General features: G+C 58.2%; 1 protein-coding gene across 1 annotated transcript in view; it reads left to right on the top strand.

The window, feature by feature from the left end:
• PCSK4 (proprotein convertase subtilisin/kexin type 4) overlaps positions 1 to 25,378 on the top strand; it is a 2,195,633-nt gene that overhangs the window by 2,116,952 nt on the left and 53,303 nt on the right. The window contains exon 15 of the mRNA XM_069215864.1: positions 14,715 to 15,212. Within this exon, the coding sequence (XP_069071965.1) occupies positions 14,715 to 15,212 (498 nt within the window). The remainder of the gene's footprint in view (positions 1 to 14,714; positions 15,213 to 25,378) is intronic.

The following is a 25,378-nucleotide window of genomic DNA, read 5'->3' as shown; positions in this document are numbered from 1 at the left end:
CCACGGGACCCCAGTACGGGCTGTCAGCCTTCAGGCGAGGGCACCCACAGAGACCCCGGTATGGGCTGTCAGCCTTCAGGCGAGGGCACCCACAGAGACCCCGGTATGGGCTGTGAGCTGTCAGGCGAGGGCACCAACAGAGACCCGGTACGGGCTGTCAGCTATCAGGCGAGGGCACCCACAGAAACCCCGGTATGGGCTGTCAGCCTTCAGGCGAGGGCACCCACAGAGACCCCGGTATGGGCTGTCAGCCTTCAGACGAGGGCACCCACGGAGACCCCGGTATGGGCTGTCAGTCGTCAGGCGAGGGCACCCACGGAGACCCCGGTACGGACAGACGCTTGTACAGAATGGAGCCCTCCGGGCTGTCAGCTCTCAGGCGAGGGCACCCACGGAGACCCCAGTACGGGCTGTCAGCCATCAGGCGAGGGCACCCACAGAGACCCTGGTATGGGCTGTCAGCCTTCAGGCGAGGGCACCCACGGAGACCCCGGTATAGGCTGTCAGCCTTCAGATGAGGGCACCCACGGAGACCCCGGTATGGGCTGTCAGTCGTCAGGCGAGGGCACCCACGGAGACCCCGGTACGGACAGACGCTTGTACAGAATGGAGCCCTCCGGGCTGTCAGCCATCAAGCGAGGGCACCCACGGAGACCCCGGTACGGGCTGTCAGTCTTCAGGCGAGGGCACCCACAGAGACCCCGCTATGGGCTGTCAGCCTTTAGGCGAGGGCACCCACAGAGAACCCGGTACGGGCTGTCAGCCTTCAGGGAAGGGCACCCACGGAGACCCCAGTACGGGCTGTCATCCGTCAGGCGAGGGCATTCACAGAGACCCCGGTACGGGCTGTCAGCCGTCAGGCGAGGGCTACAGAGACCCCGGTATGGACGGACGCTTGTACAGAATGGAGCTGTCAGCCGTCAGGCCAGGGCACCCACAGACACCCCGGTACAGGCTGTGAGCCGTACGGCGAGGGCACCCACAGAGACCCTGGTATGGGCTGTCAGCCGCCAGGCGAGGGCACCCACAGAGACCCCGGTACGGGCTGTCAGCCGTCAGGTGAGGGCCACAGAGACCCCGGTACAGACAGACACTTGTACAGAATGGAGCTGTCAGGCGAGGGCACCCACAGAGACCCCGGTATGGGCTGTCAGCCTTCAGGCGAGGGCACCCACAGAGACCCCGGTATGGGCTGTCAGCAGTCAGGTGAGGGCACCCACGGAGACCCCGGTATGGGCTGTCAGCTGTCAGGCGAGGGCACCCACAGAGACCCCGGTATAGGCTGTCAGCCTTCAGACGAGGGCACCCACGGAGACCACGGTATGGGCTGTCAGTCGTCAGGCGAGGGCACCCACGGAGACCCTGGTACGGACAGACGCTAGTACAGAATGCAGCCCTCCGGGCTGTCAGCTGTCAGTCGAGGGCACCCACGGAAACCCCAGTACGGGCTGTCAGCTGTCAGGCGAGGGCCACAGAGACCTCGGTAGGGACAGACACTTGTACAGAATGGAGCCCGCTGGGCTGTAGCTGTCAGGCGAGGGCACCCACAGAGACCCCGGTATGGGCTGTCAGGCGAGGGCACCCACGGAGACCCCGGTACGGACAGACGCTTGTACAGAATGGAGCCCTCCGGGCTGTCAGCTGTCAGGCAAGGGCACCCACAGAGACCCCGGTATGGGCTGTCAGCTGTCAGGCGAGGGCACCCACAGAGACCCCGGTATGGGCTGTCAGCCGTCAGGCGAGGGCCACAGAGACCCCGGTACGGACAGACACTTGTACAGAATGGAGCCCTCTGGGCTGTAAGCCTGCAGGCGAGGGCACCCACAGAGACCCTGGTACGGACAGACACTTGTATATAATGGAGCCCTCTGGGTTTTCAGCCGTCAGGTGAGGGCCACAGAGACCCCGGTACGGACAGACACTTGTACAGAATGGAGCTGTCAGCTGTCAGACGAGGGCACCCACAGAGACCCCGTTACGGGATGTCAGCCGTCAGTCGAGGGAACCCACAGAGACCCCGGTACGGACAGACGCTTGTACAGGATGGAGCCCTCCGGGCTGTCAGCTGTCAGGCGAGGGCACCCACAGAGACCCCGGTATGGGCTTTCAGGCGAGGGCCCCCACAGAGACCCCGGTATGGGCTGTCAGCCGTCAGGCGAGGGCACCCACAGAGACCCCAGTACGGACAGACACTTGTACAGAATGGAGCCCTCTGGGTTGTCAGCCTTCAGGCGAGGGCACCCACAGAGACCCAGGTACGGACAGACACTTGTATAGAATGGAGCCCTCTGGGCTTTCAGCCGTCAGGTGAGGGCCACAGAGACCCCGGTACGGACAGACACTTGTACAGAATGGAGCTGTCACCTGTCAGACGAGGGCACCCACAGAGACCCCGGTACGGGCTGTCAGCCATCAGGCGAGAGCTACAGAGACCCCAGTAGGGACAGACACTTGTACAGAATGGAGCGCTCCGAGCTGTCAGCTGTCAGGCGAGGGCGCCAACAGAGACCCCGGTATGGGCTGTCAGCCGTCAGGCGAGGACACCCACAGAGACCCCGGTACGGACAGACACTTGTACAGAATGGAGCCGTCTGGGCTGTCAGCTGTCAGGCGAGGGCACCCACAGAGACCCCGGTATGGGCTGTCAGCCTTCAGGCGAGGGAACCCACAGAGACCCTGGTACGGGCAGACACTTGTACAGAATGGAGCCCTCCAGGCTGTCAGCTGTCAGGCGAGGGCACCCACGGAGACCCCGGTACGGACAGACACTTGTACAGAATGGAGCCCTCCGGGCTGTCAGCCGTCAGGCGAGGGCACCCACGGAGACCCCGGTACGGGCAGACGCTTGTACAGAATGGAGCCGTCCGGGCTGTCAGCCATCAGGCGATGGCCACAGAGACCTCGGTACGGACAAACACTTGTACAGAATGGAGCCCTCCGGGCTGTCAGCTGTCAGGCGAGGGCACCCACAGAGACCCCGGTACGGGCTGTCAGCCTTCAGGCGCGGGCACTCACGGAGACCCCGGTACGGACAGACACTTGTACAGAATGGAGCTGTCAGCCTTCAGGCGAGGGCACCCACAGAGACCCCGGTACAGACAGACACTTGTTCAGAATGGAGCCCTCCGGGCTGTGAGCCATCATGCAAGGGCACCCACAGAGACGTCGGTACGGGCAGACGCTTGTACAGAATGGAGCTGTCCGGGCTGTCACCTGTCAGGCGATGGCCACAGAGACCCCGGTATGGACAGACATTTGTACAGAATGGAGCCCTCCGGGCTGTCAGCCTTCAGGCGAGGGCACCCACAGAGACCCCGGTACGGACAGGCACTTGTACAGAATGGAGCCCTCCGGGCTGTCAGCTGTCAGGCGAGGGCACCCACAGAGACCCCGGTACGGACAGACACTTGTACAGAATGGAGCCCTCCGGGCTGTCAGCCATCAGGCGAGGACACCCACAGAGACCCCGGTACGGGCTGTCAGCCTTCAGGCGAGGGCACCCACGGAGACCCCAGTACGGGCTGTCATCCATCAGGCGAGGGCATCCACAGAGACCCCGGTACGGGCTGTCAGCCGTCAGGCGAGGGCTACAGAGACCCCGGTATGGACGGACGCTTGTACAGAATGGAGCTGTCAGCCGTCAGGCCAGGGCACCCACAGAGATCCCGGTACGGGCTGTGAGCCGTCAGGCAGGGCACCCACGGAGACCCCGGTACGGGCTGTCAGCCGTCAGGCGAGGGCACCCACAGAGACCCAGGTACGGGCTGTGAGCCGTCAGGCGAGGGCACCCACAGAGACCCCGGTACGGACAGACACTTGTACAGAATGGACCCCTCCGGGATGTCAGCTGTCAGGCGAGGGCTACAGAGACCCCGGTACAGACAGACACTTGTACAGAATGGAGCCCTGCGGACTGTCAGCAGTCAGGCGAGGGCACCCACAGAGTCCCCAGTACGGACAGACACTTGTACAGAATGGAGCCCTCTAGGCTGTAGCCGTCAGGCGAGGGCACCCACAGAGACCCCGGTACGGACAGACACTTGTACAGAATGGAGCCCTCCGGGCTATGGGCCGTCAGGCGAGGGCACCCACAGAGACCCCGGTATGGGCTGTCAGCCGTCAGGCGAGGACACCCACAGAGACCCCGGTACGGACAGACACTTGTACAGAATGGAGCCGTCTGGGCTGTCAGCTGTCTGGCGAGGGCACCCACAGAGACCCCGGTATGGGCTGTCAGCCTTCAGGCGAGGGAACCCACAGAGACCCCGGTACGGGCAGACGCTTGTACAGAATGGAGCCCTCCAGGCTGTCAGCTGTCAGGCGAGGGCACCCACGGAGACCCCGGTACGGACAGAAACTTGTACAGAATGGAGCCCTCCGGGCTGTCAGCCGTCAGACGAGGGCACCCACGGAGACCCCGGTACGGGCAGACGCTTGTACAGAATGGAGCCGTCCGGGCTGTCAGCCATCAGGCGATGGCCACAGAGACCCCGGTACGGACAAACACTTGTACAGAATGGAGCCCTCCGGGCTGTCAGCTGTCAGGCGAGGGCACCCACAGAGACCCCGGTACGGGCTGTCAGCCTTCAGGCGAGGGCACTCACGGAGACCCCGGTACGGACAGACACTTGTACAGAATGGAGCTGTCAGCCTTCAGGCGAGGGCACCCACAGAGACCCCGGTACAGACAGACACTTGTTCAGAATGGAGCCCTCCGGGCTGTGAGCCATCAGGCAAGGGCACCCACAGAGACGTCGGTACGGGCAGACGCTTGTACAGAATGGAGCTGTCCGGGCTGTCACCTGTCAGGCGATGGCCACAGAGACCCCGGTACGGACAGACATTTGTACAGAATGGAGCCCTGTCAGCCTTCAGGCGAGGGCACCCACAGAGACCCCGGTACGGGCTGTCAGCCGTCAGGCGAGGGCACCCACAGAGACCCCGGTACGGGCTGCCAGCCGTCAGGTGAGGGCCACAGAGACCCCGGTACGGACAGACACTTGTACAGAATGGAGCTGTCAGCTGTCAGGCGAGGGCACCCACAGAGACCCCGGTATGGGCTGTCAGCCTTCAGGCGAGGGCACCCACAGAGACCCCGGTATGGGCTGCCAGGCGAGGGCACCCACGGAGACCCCGGTACAGACAGACGCTTGTACAGAATGGAGCCCTCCGGGCTGTCAGCCTCTCAGGCGAGGGCACCCACGGAGACCCCAGTACGGGCTGTCAGCCTTCAGGCGAGGGCACCCACAGAGACCCCGGTATGGGCTGTCAGCCTTCAGGCGAGGGCACCCACAGAGACCCCGGTATGGGCTGTGAGCTGTCAGGCGAGGGCACCAACAGAGACCCGGTACGGGCTGTCAGCTATCAGGCGAGGGCACCCACAGAAACCCCGGTATGGGCTGTCAGCCTTCAGGCGAGGGCACCCACAGAGACCCCGGTATGGGCTGTCAGCCTTCAGACGAGGGCACCCACGGAGACCCCGGTATGGGCTGTCAGTCGTCAGGCGAGGGCACCCACGGAGACCCCGGTACGGACAGACGCTTGTACAGAATGGAGCCCTCCGGGCTGTCAGCTCTCAGGCGAGGGCACCCACGGAGACCCCAGTACGGGCTGTCAGCCATCAGGCGAGGGCACCCACAGAGACCCTGGTATGGGCTGTCAGCCTTCAGGCGAGGGCACCCACGGAGACCCCGGTATAGGCTGTCAGCCTTCAGATGAGGGCACCCACGGAGACCCCGGTATGGGCTGTCAGTCGTCAGGCGAGGGCACCCACGGAGACCCCGGTACGGACAGACGCTTGTACAGAATGGAGCCCTCCGGGCTGTCAGCCATCAAGCGAGGGCACCCACGGAGACCCCGGTACGGGCTGTCAGTCTTCAGGCGAGGGCACCCACAGAGACCCCGCTATGGGCTGTCAGCCTTTAGGCGAGGGCACCCACAGAGAACCCGGTACGGGCTGTCAGCCGTCAGGCGAGGGCACCCACAGAGAACCCGGTACGGGCTGTCAGCCTTCAGGCGAGGGCATCCACAGAGACCCCGGTACGGGCTGTCAGCCTTCAGGCGAGGGCTCCCACAGAGACCCTGGTATGGGCTGTCAGCCGCCAGGCGAGGGCACCCACAGAGACCCCGGTACGGGCTGTCAGCCGTCAGGTGAGGGCCACAGAGACCCCGGTACGGACAGACACTTGTACAGAATGGAGCTGTCAGCTGTCAGGCGAGGGCACCCACAGAGACCCCGGTATGGGCTGTCAGCCTTCAGGCGAGGGCACCCAGAGAGACCCCGGTATGGGCCGCCAGGCGAGGGCACCCACAGAGACCCCGGTACGGACAGACGGTTGTACAGAATGGAGCCCTCTTGGCTGTCAGCTGTCAGGTGAGGGCACCCACGGAGACCCCGGTATGGGCTGTCAGCCTTCAGGCGAGGGCACCCACAGAGACCCCAGTATGGGCCGCCAGGCGAGGGCACCCACGGAGACCCCGGTACGGACAGACGCTTGTACAGAATGGAGCCCTCCGGGCTGTCAGCCTCTCAGGCGAGGGCACCCACGGAGACCCCAGTACAGGCTGTCAGCCTTCAGGCGAGGGCACCCACAGAGACCCCGGTATGGGCTGTCAGCAGTCAGGTGAGGGCACCCACGGAGACCCCGGTATGGGCTGTCAGCTGTCAGGCGAGGGCACCCACAGAGACCCCGGTATAGGCTGTCAGCCTTCAGACGAGGGCACCCACGGAGACCCCGGTATGGGCTGTCAGTCGTCAGGCGAGGGCACCCACGGATACCCCGGTACGGACAGACGCTTGTACAGAATGGAGCCCTCCGGGCTGTCAGCTGTCAGGCGAGGGAACCCACAGAGACCCCGGTATGGGCTGTCAGCTGTCAGGCGAGGGCACCCACAGAGACCCCAGTATGGGCTGTCAGCTGTCAGGCGAGGGCCACAGAGACCCCGGTACGGACAGACACTTGTACAGAATGGAGCCCTCTGGGTTGTCAGCCTTCAGGCGAGGGCACCCACAGAGACCCTGGTACGGACAGACACTTGTATAGAATGGAGCCCTCTGGGCTTTCAGCCGTCAGGTGAGGGCCACAGAGACCCCGGTACAGACAGACTCTTGTACAGAATGGAGCTGTCAGATGTCAGACGAGGGCACCCACAGAGACCCCGTTACGGGCTGTCAGCCGTCAGGCGAGGGAACCCACAGAGACCCCGGTACGGACAGATGCTTGTACAGAATGGAGCCCTCCGGGCTGTCAGCTGTCAGGCGAGGGCACCCACAGAGACCCTGGTACGGGCTGTCAGCCATCAGGCAAGGGCACCCACAGAGACCCTGGTATGGGCTGTCAGCCGCCAGGCGAGGGCATCCACAGAGACCCCAGTACGGGCTGTCAGCCGTCAGGCGAGGGCCACAGAGACCCCGGTGCGGACAGACACTTGTACAGAATGGAGCTGTCAGCTGTCAGGCGAGGGCACCCACAGAGACCCCGGTATGGGCTGTCAGCCGCCAGGCGTGGGCACCCACAGAGACCCCGGTACGGGCTGTCAGCCGTCAGGCGAGGGCACCCACAGAGACCCTGGTATGGGCTGTCAGCCTTCAGGCGAGGGCACCCACAGAGACCCCGGTACGGGCTGTCAGCCTTCAGGCGAGGGCTCCCACAGAGACCCTGGTATGGGCTGTCAGCCGCCAGGCGAGGGCACCCACAGAGACCCCGGTACGGGCTGTCAGCCGTCAGGTGAGGGCCACAGAGACCCCGGTACGGACAGACACTTGTACAGAATGGAGCTGTCAGCTGTCAGGCGAGGGCACCCACAGAGACCCCGGTATGGGCTGTCAGCCTTCAGGCGAGGGCACCCAGAGAGACCCCGGTATGGGCCGCCAGGCGAGGGCACCCACAGAGACCCCGGTACGGACAGACGGTTGTACAGAATGGAGCCCTCTTGGCTGTCAGCTGTCAGGTGAGGGCACCCACGGAGACCCCGGTATGGGCTGTCAGCCTTCAGGCGAGGGCACCCACAGAGACCCCAGTATGGGCCGCCAGGCGAGGGCACCCACGGAGACCCCGGTACGGACAGACGCTTGTACAGAATGGAGCCCTCCGGGCTGTCAGCCTCTCAGGCGAGGGCACCCACGGAGACCCCAGTACAGGCTGTCAGCCTTCAGGCGAGGGCACCCACAGAGACCCCGGTATGGGCTGTCAGCAGTCAGGTGAGGGCACCCACGGAGACCCCGGTATGGGCTGTCAGCTGTCAGGCGAGGGCACCCACAGAGACCCCGGTATAGGCTGTCAGCCTTCAGACGAGGGCACCCACGGAGACCCCGGTATGGGCTGTCAGTCGTCAGGCGAGGGCACCCACGGAGACCCCGGTACGGACAGACGCTTGTACAGAATGGAGCCCTCCGGGCTGTCAGCTGTCAGGCGAGGGAACCCACAGAGACCCCGGTATGGGCTGTCAGCTGTCAGGCGAGGGCACCCAGAGAGACCCCAGTATGGGCTGTCAGCTGTCAGGCGAGGGCCACAGAGACCCCGGTACGGACAGACACTTGTACAGAATGGAGCCCTCTGGGTTGTCAGCCTTCAGGCGAGGGCACCCACAGAGACCCTGGTACGGACAGACACTTGTATAGAATGGAGCCCTCTGGGCTTTCAGCCGTCAGGTGAGGGCCACAGAGACCCCGGTACAGACAGACTCTTGTACAGAATGGAGCTGTCAGATGTCAGACGAGGGCACCCACAGAGACCCCGTTACGGGCTGTCAGCCGTCAGGCGAGGGAACCCACAGAGACCCCGGTACGGACAGATGCTTGTACAGAATGGAGTCCTCCGGGCTGTCAGCTGTCAGGCGAGGGCACCCACAGAGACCCTGGTACGGGCTGTCAGCCATCAGGCAAGGGCACCCACAGAGACCCTGGTATGGGCTGTCAGCCGCCAGGCGAGGGCATCCACAGAGACCCCAGTACGGGCTGTCAGCCGTCAGGCGAGGGCCACAGAGACCCCGGTGCGGACAGACACTTGTACAGAATGGAGCTGTCAGCTGTCAGGCGAGGGCACCCACAGAGACCCCGGTATGGGCTGTCAGCCGCCAGGCGTGGGCACCCACAGAGACCCCGGTACGGGCTGTCAGCCGTCAGGCGAGGGCACCCACAGAGACCCTGGTATGGGCTGTCAGCCGCCAGGCGAGGGCACCCACAGAGACCCTGGTACGGGCTGTCAGCCATCAGGCTAGGGCACCCACAGAGACCCTGGTATGGGCTGTCAGCCGCCAGGCGAGGGCCACAGAGACCCCGGTGCGGACAGACACTTGTACAGAATGGAGCTGTCAGCTGTCAGGCGAGGGCACCCACAGAGACCCCGGTACGGGCTGTCAGCCGTCAGGCGAGGGCACCCACAGAGACCCCGGTACGGGCTGTCAGCCGTCAGGTGAGGGCCACAGAGACCCCGGTACGGACAGACACTTGTACAGAATGGAGCTGTCAGCTGTCAGGCGAGGGCACCCACAGAGACCCCGGTATGGGCTGTCAGCCGTCAGGCGAGGGAACCCACAGAGACCCTGGTACGGACAGATGCTTGTACAGAATGGAGCCCTCCGGGCTGTCAGCTGTCAGGCGAGGGCACCCACAGAAACCCCGGTATGGGCTGTCAGCGTTCAGTCGAGGGCACCCACAGAGACCCCGGTATGGGCCGCCAGGCGAGGGCACCCACGGAGACCCCGGTACGGAAAGACGCTTGTACAGAATGGAGCCCTTCGGGCTGTCAGCCGTCAGCCGAGGGCACCCACGGAGACCCCGGTACGGGCTGTCAGCCTTCAGGCGAGGGCACCCACATAGACCCCGGTATGGGCTGTCAGCCTTCAGGCGAGGGCAACAACAGAGACCCCGGTATGGGCTGTCAGCTGTCAGGCGAGGGCACACACAGAGACCCCGGTAGACGCTGTCAGCCGTCAGGCGATGGCACCCACAGAGACCCCGGTACGGGCTGTCAGCCGTCAGGCGAGGGCACCCACAGAGACCCCGGTATGGGCTGTCAGCCGCCAGGCGTGGGCACCCACAGAGACCCCGGTACGGGCTGTCAGCCGTCAGGCGAGGGCACCCACAGAGACCCTGGTATGGGCTGTCAGCCGCCAGGCGAGGGCACCCACAGAGACCCTGGTACGGGCTGTCAGCCATCAGGCGAGGGCACCCACAGAGACCCTGGTATGGGCTGTCAGCCGCCAGGCGAGGGCATCCACAGAGACCCCAGTACGGGCTGTCAGCCGTCAGGCGAGGGCCACAGAGACCCCGGTGCGGACAGACACTTGTACAGAATGGAGCTGTCAGCTGTCAGGCGAGGGCACCCACAGAGACCCCGGTACGGGCTGTCAGCCGTCAGGCGAGGGCACCCACAGAGACCCCGGTACGGGCTGTCAGCCGTCAGGTGAGGGCCACAGAGACCCCGGTACGGACAGACACTTGTACAGAATGGAGCTGTCAGCTGTCAGGCGAGGGCACCCACAGAGACCCCGGTATGGGCTGTCAGCCGTCAGGCGAGGGAACCCACAGAGACCCTGGTACGGACAGATGCTTGTACAGAATGGAGCCCTACGGGCTGTCAGCTGTCAGGCGAGGGCACCCACAGAAACCCCGGTATGGGCTGTCAGCGTTCAGTCGAGGGCACCCACAGAGATCCCGGTATGGGCCGCCAGGCGAGGGCACCCACGGAGACCCCGGTACGGACAGACGCTTGTACAGAATGGAGCCCTTCGGGCTGTCAGCCGTCAGCCGAGGGCACCCACGGAGACCCCGGTACGGGCTGTCAGCCTTCAGGCGAGGGCACCCACATAGACCCCGGTATGGGCTGTCAGCCTTCAGGCGAGGGCAACAACAGAGACCCCGGTATGGGCTGTCAGCTGTCAGGCAAGGGCACACACAGAGACCCCGGTAGACGCTGTCAGCCGTCAGGCAATGGCACCCACAGAGACCCCGGTACGGGCTGTCAGCCGTCAGGCGAGGGCACCCACAGAGACCCTGGTATGGGCTGTCAGCCGCCAGGCGAGGGCACCCACAGAGACCCCGGTACGGGCTGTCAGCCGTCAGGTGAGGGCCACAGAGACCCCGGTACGGACAGACACTTGTACAGAATGGAGCTGTCAGGCGAGGGCACCCACAGAGACTCCGGTATGGGCTGTCAGCCTTCAGGTGAGGGCACCCACAGAGACCCCGGTATGGGCCGCCAGGCGAGGGCACCCACGGAGACCCTGGTACGGACAGACGCTTGTACAGAATGGAGCCCTCCGGGCTGTCAGGCGAGGGCACCCACAGAGACCCCGGTATGGGCTGTCAGCCTTCAGGCGAGGGCACCCACAGAGACCCAGGTATGGGCCGCCAGGCGAGGGCACCCACAGAGACCCCGGTACGGACAGACTCTTGTACAGAATGGAGCCCTCCGGGCTGTCAGGCGAGGGCACCCACGGAAACCCCGGTATGGGCTGTCAGCCTTCAGGCGAGGGCACCCACAGAGACCCCGGTATGGGCCGCCAGGCGAGGGCACCCATGGAGACCCCGGTACGGACAGACACTTGTACAGAATGGAGCCCTCCGGGCTGTCAGCCGTCAGGCGAGGGCACCCACGGAGACCCCGGTACGGGTTGTCAGCCTTCAGGCGAGGGCACCCACAGAGACCCCGGTATGGGCTGTCAGCCTTCAGGCGAGGGCACCCACAGAGACCCCGGTATGGGCTGTCAGCCTTCAGGCGAGGGCACCCACAGAGACCCCGGTATGGGCTGTCAGCTGTCAGGCGAGGGCACCCACAGAGACCCCGGTACGGGCTGTTAGCAGTCAGGCGAGGGCACCCACGGAGACCCCGGTATGGGCTGTCGGCCTTCAGGCGAGGGCACCCACAGAGACCCCGGTACGGGCTGTCAGCAGTCAGGTGAGGGCACCCACAGAGACCCCGGTACGGGCTGTCAGCCGTCAGGGGAGGGCACCCACAGAGACCCCGGTATGGGCTGTCAGCTGTCAGGCGAGGGCACCCACAGAGACCCCGGTATGGGCTGTCAACTGTCAGGCGATGGCATCCACAGAGACCCCGGTACGGGCTGTCAGCCGGCAGGTGAGGGCACCCACAGAGACCCCAGTACAGGCTGTCAGCCGTCAGGCGAGGGCACCCACAGAGACCCCTGTACGGGCTATCAGCCCTCAGGCGAGGGCACCCGCAGAGACTCCAGTACGGACAGACACTTGTACAGAATGGAGCCCTCCGGGCTGTCAGCAGTCAGGCGAGGGCACCCACAGAGACCCCAGTATGGACAGACACTTGTACAGAATGGAGCCTTCCGGGCTGTCAGCTGTCAGGCAAGGGCACCCACAGAGACCCTGGTATGGGCTGTGAGCCGTCAGGCGAGGGCACCCACGGAGACCCCAGTATGGACAGACACTTGTACAGAATGGAGCCCTTCGTGCTGTCAGCCATCAGGCGTGGGCCCCAGAGACCCGGTATGGCAGACGCTTGTCCAGGAAGTGACTGGCTCTCTGGGGCTGAGGCTGAAAGGTGGTCACCCGGTGGGACAAGGCAGCAGGTCAGTCTGCGGGTTACACGAACATTCCCGAGCTGCCCAGAGCCCGTCTGTGACATTAGTTGGGGGCAGGGGTCACCCTAGGTTCCTGGCACTTCCGGAGACCCGGGGGAGGGCTCGTCACTCACTTAATGAGAGGAGGGAACAATAACAGCCGAGGGTGCGCGACTTATTACTACAGCAGAGGGAGGCGCAGCCTTCATCACTTGTACCAAGTCAGCGGCCCCAGGGCGCTGATTCAGGGAAAAAACAGTGACCTTTATAATGGCTGCGCTGGGCTTTAAAGGGTTATTTACAAACTCTTATTAGCGGCGCCCTAGCGGTTTATGAGCCCTAGTTCCACACACGGGGAGTGTTACAGTGAAAGCACTATTCTTCCAAAGGGTTGGACCCCCGGCCTGCCGGCGGGTGTCTATGCAGACTGCCAGTGCCCTGGGGTTCAGCAAACTGGGGGGGCGCTGTAAGAATTGCTCCTATGTTAAGTTCCGTTGACCTCGAGGAGGTAGGGCTCAGTGTTACCCAAAACCATAGGACGGGACTGTCGAGTCCCTATTAGGACCTGGATGTCCAGAGTGCACCGCAGAATTGTAGGGGTTCCCTCACCCAGACTAGGGGTTACTCTGAGCTAACGTCCCCCTCTTGTGCTTGCAGGGTGCAGCACGGAATTGTAGGGGTTCCCCCACCCAGACTAGGGGTTACTCTGAGCTAACGTCCCCCTCTTGTGCTTGCAGGGTGCACCACGGAATTGTAGGGGTTCCCTCACCCAGACTAGGGGTTACTCTGAGCTAACGTCCCCCTCTTGTGCTTGCAGGGTGCAGCACGGAATTGTAGGGGTTCCCCCACCCAGACTAGGGGTTACTCTGAGCTAACGTCCCCCTCTTGTGCTTGCAGAGTGCAGCACGGAATTGTAGGGGTTCCCCCACCCAGACTAGGGGTTACTCTGAGCTAACGTCCCCCTCTTGTGCTTGCAGAGTGCACCACAGAATTGTAGGGGTTCCCCCACCCAGACTAGGGGTTACTCTGAGCTAACGTCCCCCTCTTGTGCTTGCAGAGTGCACCACAGAATTGTAGGGGTTCCCCCACCCAGACTAGGGGTTGCTCTGAGCTAACGTCCCCCTCTTGTGCTTGCAGAGTGCACCACGGAATTGTAGGGGTTCCCCCACCCAGACTAGGGGTTACTCTGAGCTAACGTCCCCCTCTTGTGCTTGCAGGGTGCAGCACGGAATTGTAGGGGTTCCCTCACCCAGACTAGGGGTTACTCTGAGCTAACGTCCCCCTCTTGTGCTTGCAGGGTGCAGCACGGAATTGTAGGGGTTCCCCCACCCAGACTAGGGGTTACTCTGAGCTAACGTCCCCCTCTTGTGCTTGCAGAGTGCACCACAGAATTGTAGGGGTTCCCCCACCCAGACTAGGGGTTACTCTGAGCTAACGTCCCCCTCTTGTGCTTGCAGAGTGCACCACAGAATTGTAGGGGTTCCCCCACCCAGACTAGGGGTTACTCTGAGCTAACGTCCCCCTCTTGTGCTTGCAGGGTGCAGCACGGAATTGTAGGGGTTCCCTCACCCAGACTAGGGGTTACTCTGAGCTAACGTCCCCCTCTTGTGCTTGCAGGGTGCAGCACGGAATTGTAGGGGTTCCCCCACCCAGACTAGGGGTTACTCTGAGCTAACGTCCCCCTCTTGTGCTTGCAGGGTGCAGCACGGAATTGTAGGGGTTCCCCCACCCAGACTAGGGGTTACTCTGAGCTAACGTCCCCCTCTTGTGCTTGCAGAGTGCACCACGGAATTGTAGGGGTTCCCCCACCCAGACTAGGGGTTACTCTGAGCTAACGTCCCCCTCTTGTGCTTGCAGAGTGCACCACAGAATTGTAGGGGTTCCCCCACCCAGACTAGGGGTTACTCTGAGCTAACGTCCCCCTCTTGTGCTTGCAGGGTGCAGCACGGAATTGTAGGGGTTCCCCCACCCAGACTAGGGTTTACTCTGAGCTAACGTCCCCCTCTTGTGCTTGCAGGGTGCAGCACGGAATTGTAGGGGTTCCCCCACCCAGACTAGGGGTTACTCTGAGCTAACGTCCCACTCTTGTGCTTGCAGGGTGCAGCACGGAATTGTAGGGGTTCCCCCACCCAGACTAGGGGTTACTCTGAGCTAACGTCCCCCTCTTGTGCTTGCAGGGTGCAGCAGTCCGTTCTTTGCCTTTGGGAAGCTGTGCCTGTCCTACTGCCCTCCCAGATACTACCGAAGAGTTGAGAAGTTACGCGGCGCGGAGGCCGGTGCCGAGGAGGCCACCTTCGCCAACAGGTGCGCAGCCTGCCACCCCTCGTGTTACACCTGCAGGGGGGGCTCCTCCAGCAACTGCACGGCCTGTGCGCCCTTCTCCGTGCTCGACGCGCAGCTGCACTCGTGCTCGGAGCCCACCTTCCCCCGTGCAGAGCTGGTGGGAGATGCCCCAGAGCATCCCCCCCGCATCGCGGCCACGGCGGCCATCATCCTCGGCGCCCCTGTGTCCATCTTCTGCCTCCTGGCCATCATCTCATGGCTGCTCAACAGGGCGGCGAGGCGGTGGCGGCCATCAGCGCCTTCCGGCGACCACCAGGAGCATTCGGGATCCGAGACGGGGACCCTTCCTGAGAGCACTGCCGAACCCACAGGAGCCACTGAGCCCCCCTTAAGTGAGGAAGGAGGGGGGCCCCCAGTTGTTCTTAAGAAATGAAGCCCCCGTGGAGTGGACTGGAGATGGGAGCTACGCTTCAAGTGTGGCCAGAACCGCTGAGGATCGCATGGACACGTGCTGCTGACTGCAGAGGCTCTGATGGCGCGAGATGCAGGGTGCTTAGAGGCGCCTGGTCAGTGCCAAACTATGCCAACAGTGCCTGGCTATGAGTAAAGACTCGGGGCACTTCCTTTAATGACCCCTTCACAGACGCACAACAGACATCGTGAAGGGGACTCCATTCTCCACCTCAAGTTTCTGCCATTGATTGGGGCTCCCTCTTTACATTCAGCAATTTGTGAAAGTCCACTCCATCCGCACTCCTGACATACTTGTCAGAATCAGATTAGGGAGTTCAATAAAGACTGAAACTTGAAGCCTGCCTCTCAGCTTTTTATGTGTCTGGTTTTAAACATGTGGTGCGGTTGATGCTTCAGCCAGATAAATAGTGAGGCCTTCAATCTCCATCCTAGACCCTGGGAAGAAAGGCTGGCTAGATGTGTGTTTGACTTACTAAAGCTCTGACAATGCATCAAGGGGCATATTTATACTTTGCTTGTGCCGTTTTAGCATCAATAGTTTTGATGCTGAAACGGCGCTGTACTAACACCATATTTATATTTTGATGCTAGACCTGTCTAGCGTCACAATATTGAAATTAGCGTCATCTTGTGGATACAGCAAACTACCTTGCGCTAATTAGATGCAAGGTAGGCATTCCCGTCCACAATAGGACGCTAACCCACTACTGCATTATTTATACTCCAGTGCAGAAACGACACGCACGGAGTAGGCAGGCCCAAATAATGGTGCTAAGCCAGCTTAGCGCCAATATTTAACGCCTGGATCAGACTAGGTGTTAGTGTACCCGGGGACCCATTTCCATGGCCCACAGATGCCCACCCCAAGCCCCAGCAACACACTCACCCACATCAGAGGCACACCATAGGATGGGGACCCCATCCTGGGTAAGTATAGCTAAGTATAAGTGCCTGGCACTGAATCTTATGGCATTGCCAAGGGGACACTGGTCCCCTGTGCTGGCCATTGGGATGGTGGGCATGACTCCTGTCTTTACTAAGACAGGAGTCGTTTTTGGGTGCTAGTACATCAGAAAATGATGTTTGGCTGATTAGCGGCATATTCATTTCTGTCCCACTAGCGCCTTTTTCCCTACTGCCTTCCCTCCTCTGGCTAGCGTCTTTTTCTTAGACGCTAGGCATACCTTAGCACCTGCATGTGCCATTCCATAGATATGCCTCTATGGAATGGCGCTAACAGGTCCTAAGGATTTTCATGCAAAACTGCGTTAGCGCAGTTTTGCGTCAAAAACCATAAATATGCACCCAAGTGTCTCTCTGGTTAGGCCTGATTTAATAATCTCAGAACTCCACTGGAGGTGGTCACTGCCTCTTCATGTTTTTTTCATCATCAGAGCTGGCCTTTGAATGGGAGGACTCTCCGAGTGTGCACGCTTCATGAATAAGGGTGGATGCTTCCTTCTGAATCCAGGCTATGGCGCTTGGCAGCGGTGCCCAGGTGTATGGAAATGCCTCCTTGGCATGGTTCCCCCCTGACTTTTTGCCTTTGCTGATGCCAAGTTATGATTTGAAAGTGTGCTGAGGCCTGCTAACCAGGCCCCAGCACCAGTGTTGTTTCCATAACCTGTACCTTTGTCTCCACAATTGGCACACCCTGGCATCCAGGTAAGTCCCTTGTAACTGGTACCCCTGGTACCAAGGGCCCTGATGCCAGGGAAGATCTCTAAGGGCTGCAGCATGTCTTATGCCACCCTGGGGACCCCTCACTCAGCACATACACACTGCTTGCCAGCTTGTGTGTGCTGGTGGGGAGAAAATGACTAAGTCAACATAGCACTCCTCTAAGGGTGCCATGCCAACCTCACACTGCCTAGGGCATAGATAAGTCACCCCTCCAGCAGGCCTTACAGCCCTAAGGCAGGGTGCACTATACCATAGGGGAGGGCATAGGTGCATGAGCACTATGCCCCTACAGTGTCTAAGCAAAACCTTAGACATTGTAAGTGCAGGGTAGCGATAAGAGTATATGGTCTGGGAGTCTGTCAAACACAAACTCCACAGCACCATAATGGCTACACTGAAAACTGGGAAGTTTGGTATCAAACTTCTCAGCACAATAAATGCACACTGATGCCAGTGTACATTTTATTGTGAAATACACCCCAGAGGGCATCTTAGAAATGCCCCCTGAAAACATACCCGACTTTCAGTGTGGGCTGACTAGTTTTGCCAGCCTGACACACACCAGACATGTTGCTGGCCACATGGGGAGAGTGCCTTTGTCACTCTGTGGCTAGTAACAAAGCCTGTACTGGGTGGAGGTGCTTCTCACCTCCCCTTGCAGGTAATGTAACACCTGGCGGTGAGCCTCAAAGGCTCACCCCCTTTGTTACTGTGCCACAGGGCATACCAGCTAGTGGAGATGCCCGCCCCCTCCGGCCATGGCCCCACTTTTGGCGGCAAGGCCAGAGGAGATAATGAGAAAAACAAGGAGGAGTCACTGGCCAGTCAGGACAACCCCTAAGGTGTCCTGAGCTGAGGTGACTCTGACTTATAGAAATCCTCCATCTTGCAGATAGAGGATTCCCCCAATAGGATTAGGGATGTGCCCCCCTCCCCTCAGGGAGGAGGCACAAAGAGGGTGTAGCCACCCTCAGGGCTAGTAGCCATTGGCTACTAACCTCCCAGACCTAAACACACCCCTAAATTCAGTATTTAGGGGCCCCCAGTACCTAGGAAGATAGATTCCTGCATCCTAAGACGAAGAAGGACTGCTGACCTGAAGCCCTGCAGAGAAGACGGAGACACCAACTGCTTAGGCCCCAGCAATGCCGGCCTGTCTCCCCACTTCAAGAAAAACTGCAACAGCGACGCGTCACCCAGGGTCCAGCGACCTCTGAAGCCTCAGAGGACTACCCTGCATCTAAAAGAACCAAGAACTCCAGAGGACAGCGGCCCTGTTCCACAAAGACTGAAACCTGAAACAAAGAAACAACTTTTAAAGGACTGCACGTTTCCCGCCGGAAGCGTAAGACTTTCCACTCTGCACCAAACGCCCCCGGCTCGACCTGCGGAGAACCAACACTACAGGGAGGAGTCCCCGGCGACTACAACCCTGTGAGTAGCCAGAGTTGACCCCCCTGAACCCCCACAGCGACGCCTGCAGAGGGAATCCAGAGGCCCCACCTGACCGCAACTGCCTGCTTCAAAGAACCCGTCGCCTGGTAAAGACACTGCACCCGCAGTCCCCAGGACCTGAAGGATCCGACCTCCTGTGCCGAAGCGACCCCCAGGTGGCCCTCTCCCTTGCCCAGGTGGTGGCTACCCCAAGGAGCCCCCCCCTTGCCTGCCTGCTTTGCTGAAGAGACCCCTGCATCTCCCATTGAAACCTATTGCAAACCCGACGCCTGTTTGCACTCTGCACCCGGCCGCCCCTGTGCCGCTGAGGGTGTACTTTTTGTGCTGACTTGTGCCCCCCCCGGTGCCCTACAAAACCCCCCTGGTCTGCCCTCCGAAGTCACGGGTACTTACCTGCTCGCAGACTGGAACCGGGGCACCCCCTTCTCCATTGAAGCCTATGCGTTTTGGGCACCACTTTGACCTCTGCACCTGACCGGCCCTGAGCTGCTGGCGTGGTAACTTTGGGTTTGCCCTGAACCCCCAACAGAGGGCTACCTTGGACCCAACTTTGAACCCTGTAGGTGCTTTACTTACCTGCAAAACTAACCAATACTTACTTCCCCCAGGAACTGTTGAATTATGCAGTGTCTAGTTTTAAAATAACTTATTGCCATTTTTGCCAAAACTGTACATGCTATTTTGTTGATTCAAAGTTCCTAAGATACCTGAGTGAAATAGCTTTCATTTAAAGTATTGATTGTAAATCTTGAACCTGTGGTTCTTAAAATAAACTAAGAAAAAATATTTTTCAATATTAAAACCTGTTGGCCTGGAATTGTCTTTGTGTGTGTGTTCCTCATTTATTGCCTGTGTGTGTACAACAAATGCTTAACACTACCCTCTGATAAGCCTACTGCTCGACCACACTACCACAAAATAGAGCATTCGAATAATCTCTTTTTGCCACTATCTTACCTCTAAGGGGAACCCTTGGACTCTGTGCATGCTATTTCTTACTTTGAAATAGTACATACAGAGCCAACTTCCTACATTGGTGGATCAGCGGTGGGGTACAAGACTTTGCATTTGCTGGACTACTCAGCCAATACCTGATCACACGACTCAATTCCCAAAATTGTCATTAGAAACGGATTTTTGAAATTTGAGCTATTTTTCTAAATTTTTTAAAAGTCCTGCTAGGGCTTTGTGTTAGTCCCTGTTAGCATTTTTTTTAGAGTTTAAACGTTTTGTAAAAGATTGAATTAAGTTCTAGAGATAGTTTTAGATTCTTAAAAAGTATTCCAACTTTTAGAAACATAGGCGGTCATTCCTAGATTGACCGCCGCCCGCCAAGCGGGAACCGCCAGAAGACTGTACCGCGGTCAAAAGACCGCGGCGGTCATTCTGAGTTTCCTGCTGGGCTGGCGGGCGACCGCCAGAAGGCCGCCCGCCCGCCCAGCGGGAAACCCCCTTCCACGAGGATGCCGGCTCCGAATGGAGCCGGCGGAGTCGAAGGGGTGCGACGGGTGCAGTTGCACCCGTCGCGATTTTCAGTGTCTGCCACGCAGACACTGAAAATCTATGTGGGGCCCTGTTAGGGGGCCCCTGCAGTGCCCATGCCAGTGGCATGGGCACTGCAGGGGCCCCCAGGGGCCCCACGACACCCGTTCCCGCCAGCCAGGTTCTGGCGGTGAAAACCGCCAGAACCAGGCTGGCGGGAAGGGGGTCGGAATCCCCATGGCGGCGCTGGTTGCAGCGCCGCCGTGGAGGATTCCCTGTGGCAGCGGGAAGCCGACGGGAAACCGCCGGCTTCCCTTTTCTGACCGCGGCTTTACCGCCGCGGTCAGAATGCCCCCGGAAGCACCGCCAGCCTGTTGGCGGTGCTTCCTCCGTCACCTACCCTGGCGGTCATAGACCGCCAGGGTAGGAATGACCCCCATAATGTCTACAGAAGAGTTAGTAATGGAACTCAACCTCACCCCTTGCCTGCATCTTAGGATGTCAGAGTTAAGGTCTCTGTAAAATCAAAAAGATAAAGACCTACCAAAGTACAGCTCCAGGAGCTTTTGGCAGAGTTTGCTAAAAACAACCCCTCTTATGATATCTTCACAGAGGGGGAAGCTAGTGATGAGGAGGGAAATCTCCCACCCCCGCTCCTAGATAGGGAGACCAGGGTTCCTCCAACCGTGACTCCAGAAGTGATAGTCAGAGATGCTGCTTCTCTCACAGGAGAGTCCAGCAACTCTGGAAGCATTGAGGACAGCCTCAATGAAGATGACCTCCTGCTAGCCAGGTTGGCCAAATGATTGGCTTTGGAAAGACAGATCCTAGCCAAAGAAAGGGAAAGACAAGAGATGGGCCTAGGTCCCATCAATGGTGGTAGCAATATAAATAGGGTCAGAGATTCTCCTGACATGCTAAAAATCCCCAAAGTGATTGTAACTAAATATGAAGATGGCGATGACATCACCAAATGGTTCACAGCTTTTGAGAGGGCTTGTGCAACTAAAAAAAGTAAACAAATCTCACTAGGTTGCTCTCCTTTGGGGAATGTTCACTGGAAAGTGTAGGGATAGACTCCTCACACTCTCTGGAAAAGATGCAGAATCCTATGACCTTATGAAGGCTACCCTGAATGAGGGCTTTGGATTCTCAACTGAGGAGTACAGGATTAGGTTCAGGGGGGCTCAAAAATCCTCGAGCCAGACCTGGGTTGATTTTGTTGACTTCTCAGTCAAAACACTGGATGTTTGGATTAATGGCAGTGGTGTAAATGATTATGATAGGCTGTACAATCTGTTTATGAAAGAACACCTTTTAAGTAATTGTTTCAGTGATAAACTGATAAACTGCATAAGCATCTGGTAGACCTAGGACCAATTTCTCCCCAAGAATTGGAAAAGAAGGCAGACCATTGGGTGAAGACTAGGGTGACCAAGACTTCCACAGGGGGTGACCAAAAGAAAGGGGTCACAAAGACTCCCCAGGGGAAGAGTGTTGAGACATCCAAGGAAAAAGTAAAGAGTCTTCTACAGGGCCCCATAAACCTGCTCAGGAGGGAGGGTCCAAAGCCTCTTCACAATCCAATTTTGGGTACAAGGGTAAAAACTTTGATCCCAAAAAGGCCTGGTGTCGTAGCTGTAATCAGCAAGGACACCAAACTGGAGACAAGGCCTGTCCCAAGAAAGGTTCCACTTCAAACTCTACTCCAGTTAGCACTGGAATAGCCAGTCTCCAGGTGGGATCAACAGTGTGCCCAGAGCAAATCAGGGTTCACACTGAAGCTACATTAGTCTCTGAGGGTGGAGTGGACTTAGCCACACTGGCTGCCTGGCCCCCTAATATGCAAAAATACAGGCAGCAACTCTTAATTAATGGGATTAGTGTAGAAGGCCTGAGGGATACAGGTGCCAGTGTCACCATGGTGACAGAGAAACTGTTTTCCCCAGGACAATACCTGGCTGGACAAACTTATCCAGTCACCAACGCTGACAATCAGACTAAAGTACATCCCGTGGCTATGGTAACTTTAGAATGGGGAGGGGTCAATGGCCTGAAACAGGTAGTAGTCTCCTCAAATATCCCTGTAGACTGATTGCTTGGACATGACCTGGAGACCTCAGCATGGGCTGGGGTAGAACTCAAAACCCATGCAGCCATGCTGGGTATCCCTGAACTGGTGTGTGTCAAGACAAGGGCACAGTGCAAGGCTCAGGGTGAAAAAGTGGTGTTGGAGCCTGGAATAATGGCCCAACCCTCCAAGAGAAAAGGAAAGAAGACTGGGGAACCAGCTTCAACACAACAAAAGAAAGGGAACCTCTCTTCACAGGAAGAATTTCTGCCCTCTGAGGGAACTGAGCCCATGGAGTTGGAACCTTATCAGGTTGAACTCTTAGGCCCAGGGGGACCCACAAGGGAACAGTTGTGTAAGGAGCAAGAAACATGTCCCTCTCTTGAAGGCCTTAGGCAGCAAGCTGCTGAAGAGACCCAAGGAAAAATCACTGGAACACATAGATTCTATTGGCAAGATGGACTCCTCTACACTGAGGCAAGAGATCCCAAACCTGGTGCCACTAGGAGAGTGGTAGTGCCTCAGGAGTTTAGGAAGTTCATTCTGACCTTAGCTCATGATATTCCACTTGCTGGGCATTTGGGACAAACCAAGACTTGGGAAAGGTTAGTTAACCATTTCTATTGGCCTAACATGTCCCAGAAGGTAAAGGAGTTTTGTGTCTCCTGTGCCACCTGTCAAGCCAGTGGTAAGATATGTGGACATCCAAAGGCCCCCCTCATTCTACTTCCAGTGGTGGGGATCCCCTTTGAAAGAGTGGGTGTGGACATAGTGGGTCCACTTGAACCTCCCACAGCCTCAGGGAACCAGTACATCCTAGTGGTAGTGGAGCATGCCACTAGGTACCCTGAAGCAATTCCCCTTAGGTCCACTACTGCCCCTGCAGTAGCTAAAGTACTCATAGATATATTTACCAGAGTGGGAATTCCTAAGGAGGTGGTGTCTGACAGAGGCACCAACTTTATGTCAGCATACCTGAAGCATATGTGGAATGAGTGTGGGGTGACTTACAGATTCACCACACGATACCATCCACAAACCCATGGTCTTGTAGAAAGATTTAACAAGACATTGAAAGACAAAATCATGGGGCTCCCTGAAAAGCTCAAAAGGAGATGGGATGTCCTCTTGCCATGTCTGCTTTTCGCCTACAGAAAGGTGCCTCAGAAGGGAGTAGGGTTTTCCCCCTTTGAACTTCTGTTTGGCCATCCTGTCAGGGGACCACTAGCTATTGTAAAAGAAGGCTGGGAGAGACTACTTTATGAGCCTAAACAAGATATAGTGGACTATGTACTAGGCCTACGTTCCAGGATGGCAGAGTATATGGAAAAGGCAAGCAAAAACCTTGAGGCCAGCCAACAACTCCAGAAGATGTGGTATGACCAAAATGCTGCTATGGTTGAATTTCAGCCAGAGCAGAAAGTCTGGGTTCTGGAGCCTGTGGCTCCCAGGGCACTTCAGGACAGATGGAGTGGCCCTTAACCAGTGCTAGAGAGAAAGAGTCAGGTCACCTACCTGGTAGACCTAGGCACTAGCAGGACCCCCAAAAGGGTGATCCATGTGAACCGCCTCAAACTCTTTCATGACAGGGCAGATGTGAATCTGTTGATGGTGACAGATGAGGACCAGGAAGCTGAGAGTGAACCTCTCCCTGATCTCCTCTCCACAGACCCTAAAGATGGCTCAGTAGATGGAGTCATCTATTCAGACACCCTCTCTGGCCAACAGCAATCTGACTGTAGGAAAGTCTTACAACAGTTTGCTGAGCTCTTTTCCCCAACCCCTGGTCAGACATACCTGTGTACCCATGATGTGGACACAGCAGACAGCATGCCTGTCAAAAACAACATTTTCAGACAGTCTGACCAAGTTAAGGAAAGCATCAAAGTGGAAGTCCACAAGATGCTGTAATTGGGAGTCATTGAGCACTCTAACAGCCCCTGGGCTAGCCCAGTGGTCTTAGTCCCCAAACCTCACACCAAGGATGGAAAGAGAGAGATGAGGTTTTGGTGGACTACAGAGGACTTAATTCTGTCACCAAGACAGATGCCCATCCCATTCCAATGGCAGATGAATTAATTGACAAACTAGGTGCTGCCAGATACTTAAGTACCTTTGACTTGACAGCAGGGTACTGGCAAATCAGAATGGCACCAGGAGCAAAAGAAAAGACAGCATTCTCCACACCTGATGGGCATTATCAGTTTACTGTTATGCCCTTTGGTTTAAAGAATGCCCCTGCCACCTTCCAAAGGTTGGTGAATCAAGTCCTTGCTGACTTGGAGTCCTTTAGTGCAGCTCATCTTGAGGATATTGCTGTCTTTAGCTCCAGCTGGCAGGATCACCTGTTCCACCTGAAGAAGGTTTTGAAGGCCCTGCAAGCAGAAGGCCTCTCTATCAATACATCCAAATGTCAGATAGGGCAGGGAACTGTGGTTTACTTGGGACACCTTGTAGGTGGAGGCCAAGGTCAGCCACTCCAGCCCAAGATCCAGACTATTATGGACTGGGCAGCTCCAAAAACCCAGACTCAAGTCAGGACATTCCTTGGCTTGACTGGCTACTATAGGAGGTTTGTGAAGGGATATGGATCAATAGTGACACCCCTCACAGAACTTATCTCCAAGAAAATGCCTAAGAAGGTAAACTGGACTGTAGAATGCCAACAGGCCTTTGACACCCTGAAACAAGCTATGTGCAGAGCACTAGTTCTAAAAGCTCCAGATTACTCCAAGCAGTTCATTGTGCAGACTGATGCCTCTGAACATGGGATAGGGGCAGTTTTGTCCCAAACAAATGATGATGGCCTTGACCAGCCTGTTGCTTTCATTAGCAGGAGGTTACTCCCCAGGGAGCAGCGTTGGAGTGCCATTGAGAGGGAGGCCTTTGCTGTGGTTTGGTCCCTGAAGAAGCTGAGACCATACCTCTTTGGGACTCACTTTGTAGTTCAAACTGACCACAGACCTCTAAGATGGCTAATGCAAATGAAAGGTGAAAATCCAAAACTATTGAGGTGGTCCATCTCCCTACAGGGAATGGACTTTATAGTGGAACACAGACCTGGGACTGCCCATGCCAATGCAGATGGCCTTTGCAGGTTCTTCCACTTAGAAAATGAAGACTCTATTGGGATAGGTTAGTCTCATCCTCTTTCGTTTGGGGGGTGGAGGGTTGTATAAGGAAATGCTTCCTTGGCAGGGTTACCCCCTGACTTTTTACCTTTGCTGATGCCAATGTATGATTTGAAAGTGTGCTGAGGCCTGCTAACCAGGCCCCAGCACCAGTGTTCTTTCCCTAACCTGTACCTTTGTCTCCACAATTGGCACACCCTGGCATCCAGGTAAGTCGCTTGTAACTGGTATCCCTGGTACCAAGGGCCCTGATGCTAGGGAA

The sequence above is a fragment of the Pleurodeles waltl genome, chromosome 12 (assembly GCF_031143425.1).
Source record: "Pleurodeles waltl isolate 20211129_DDA chromosome 12, aPleWal1.hap1.20221129, whole genome shotgun sequence".
Taxonomy (NCBI): domain Eukaryota; kingdom Metazoa; phylum Chordata; class Amphibia; order Caudata; family Salamandridae; genus Pleurodeles; species Pleurodeles waltl.
This window is presented reverse-complemented; position numbering and strand designations above follow the sequence as displayed.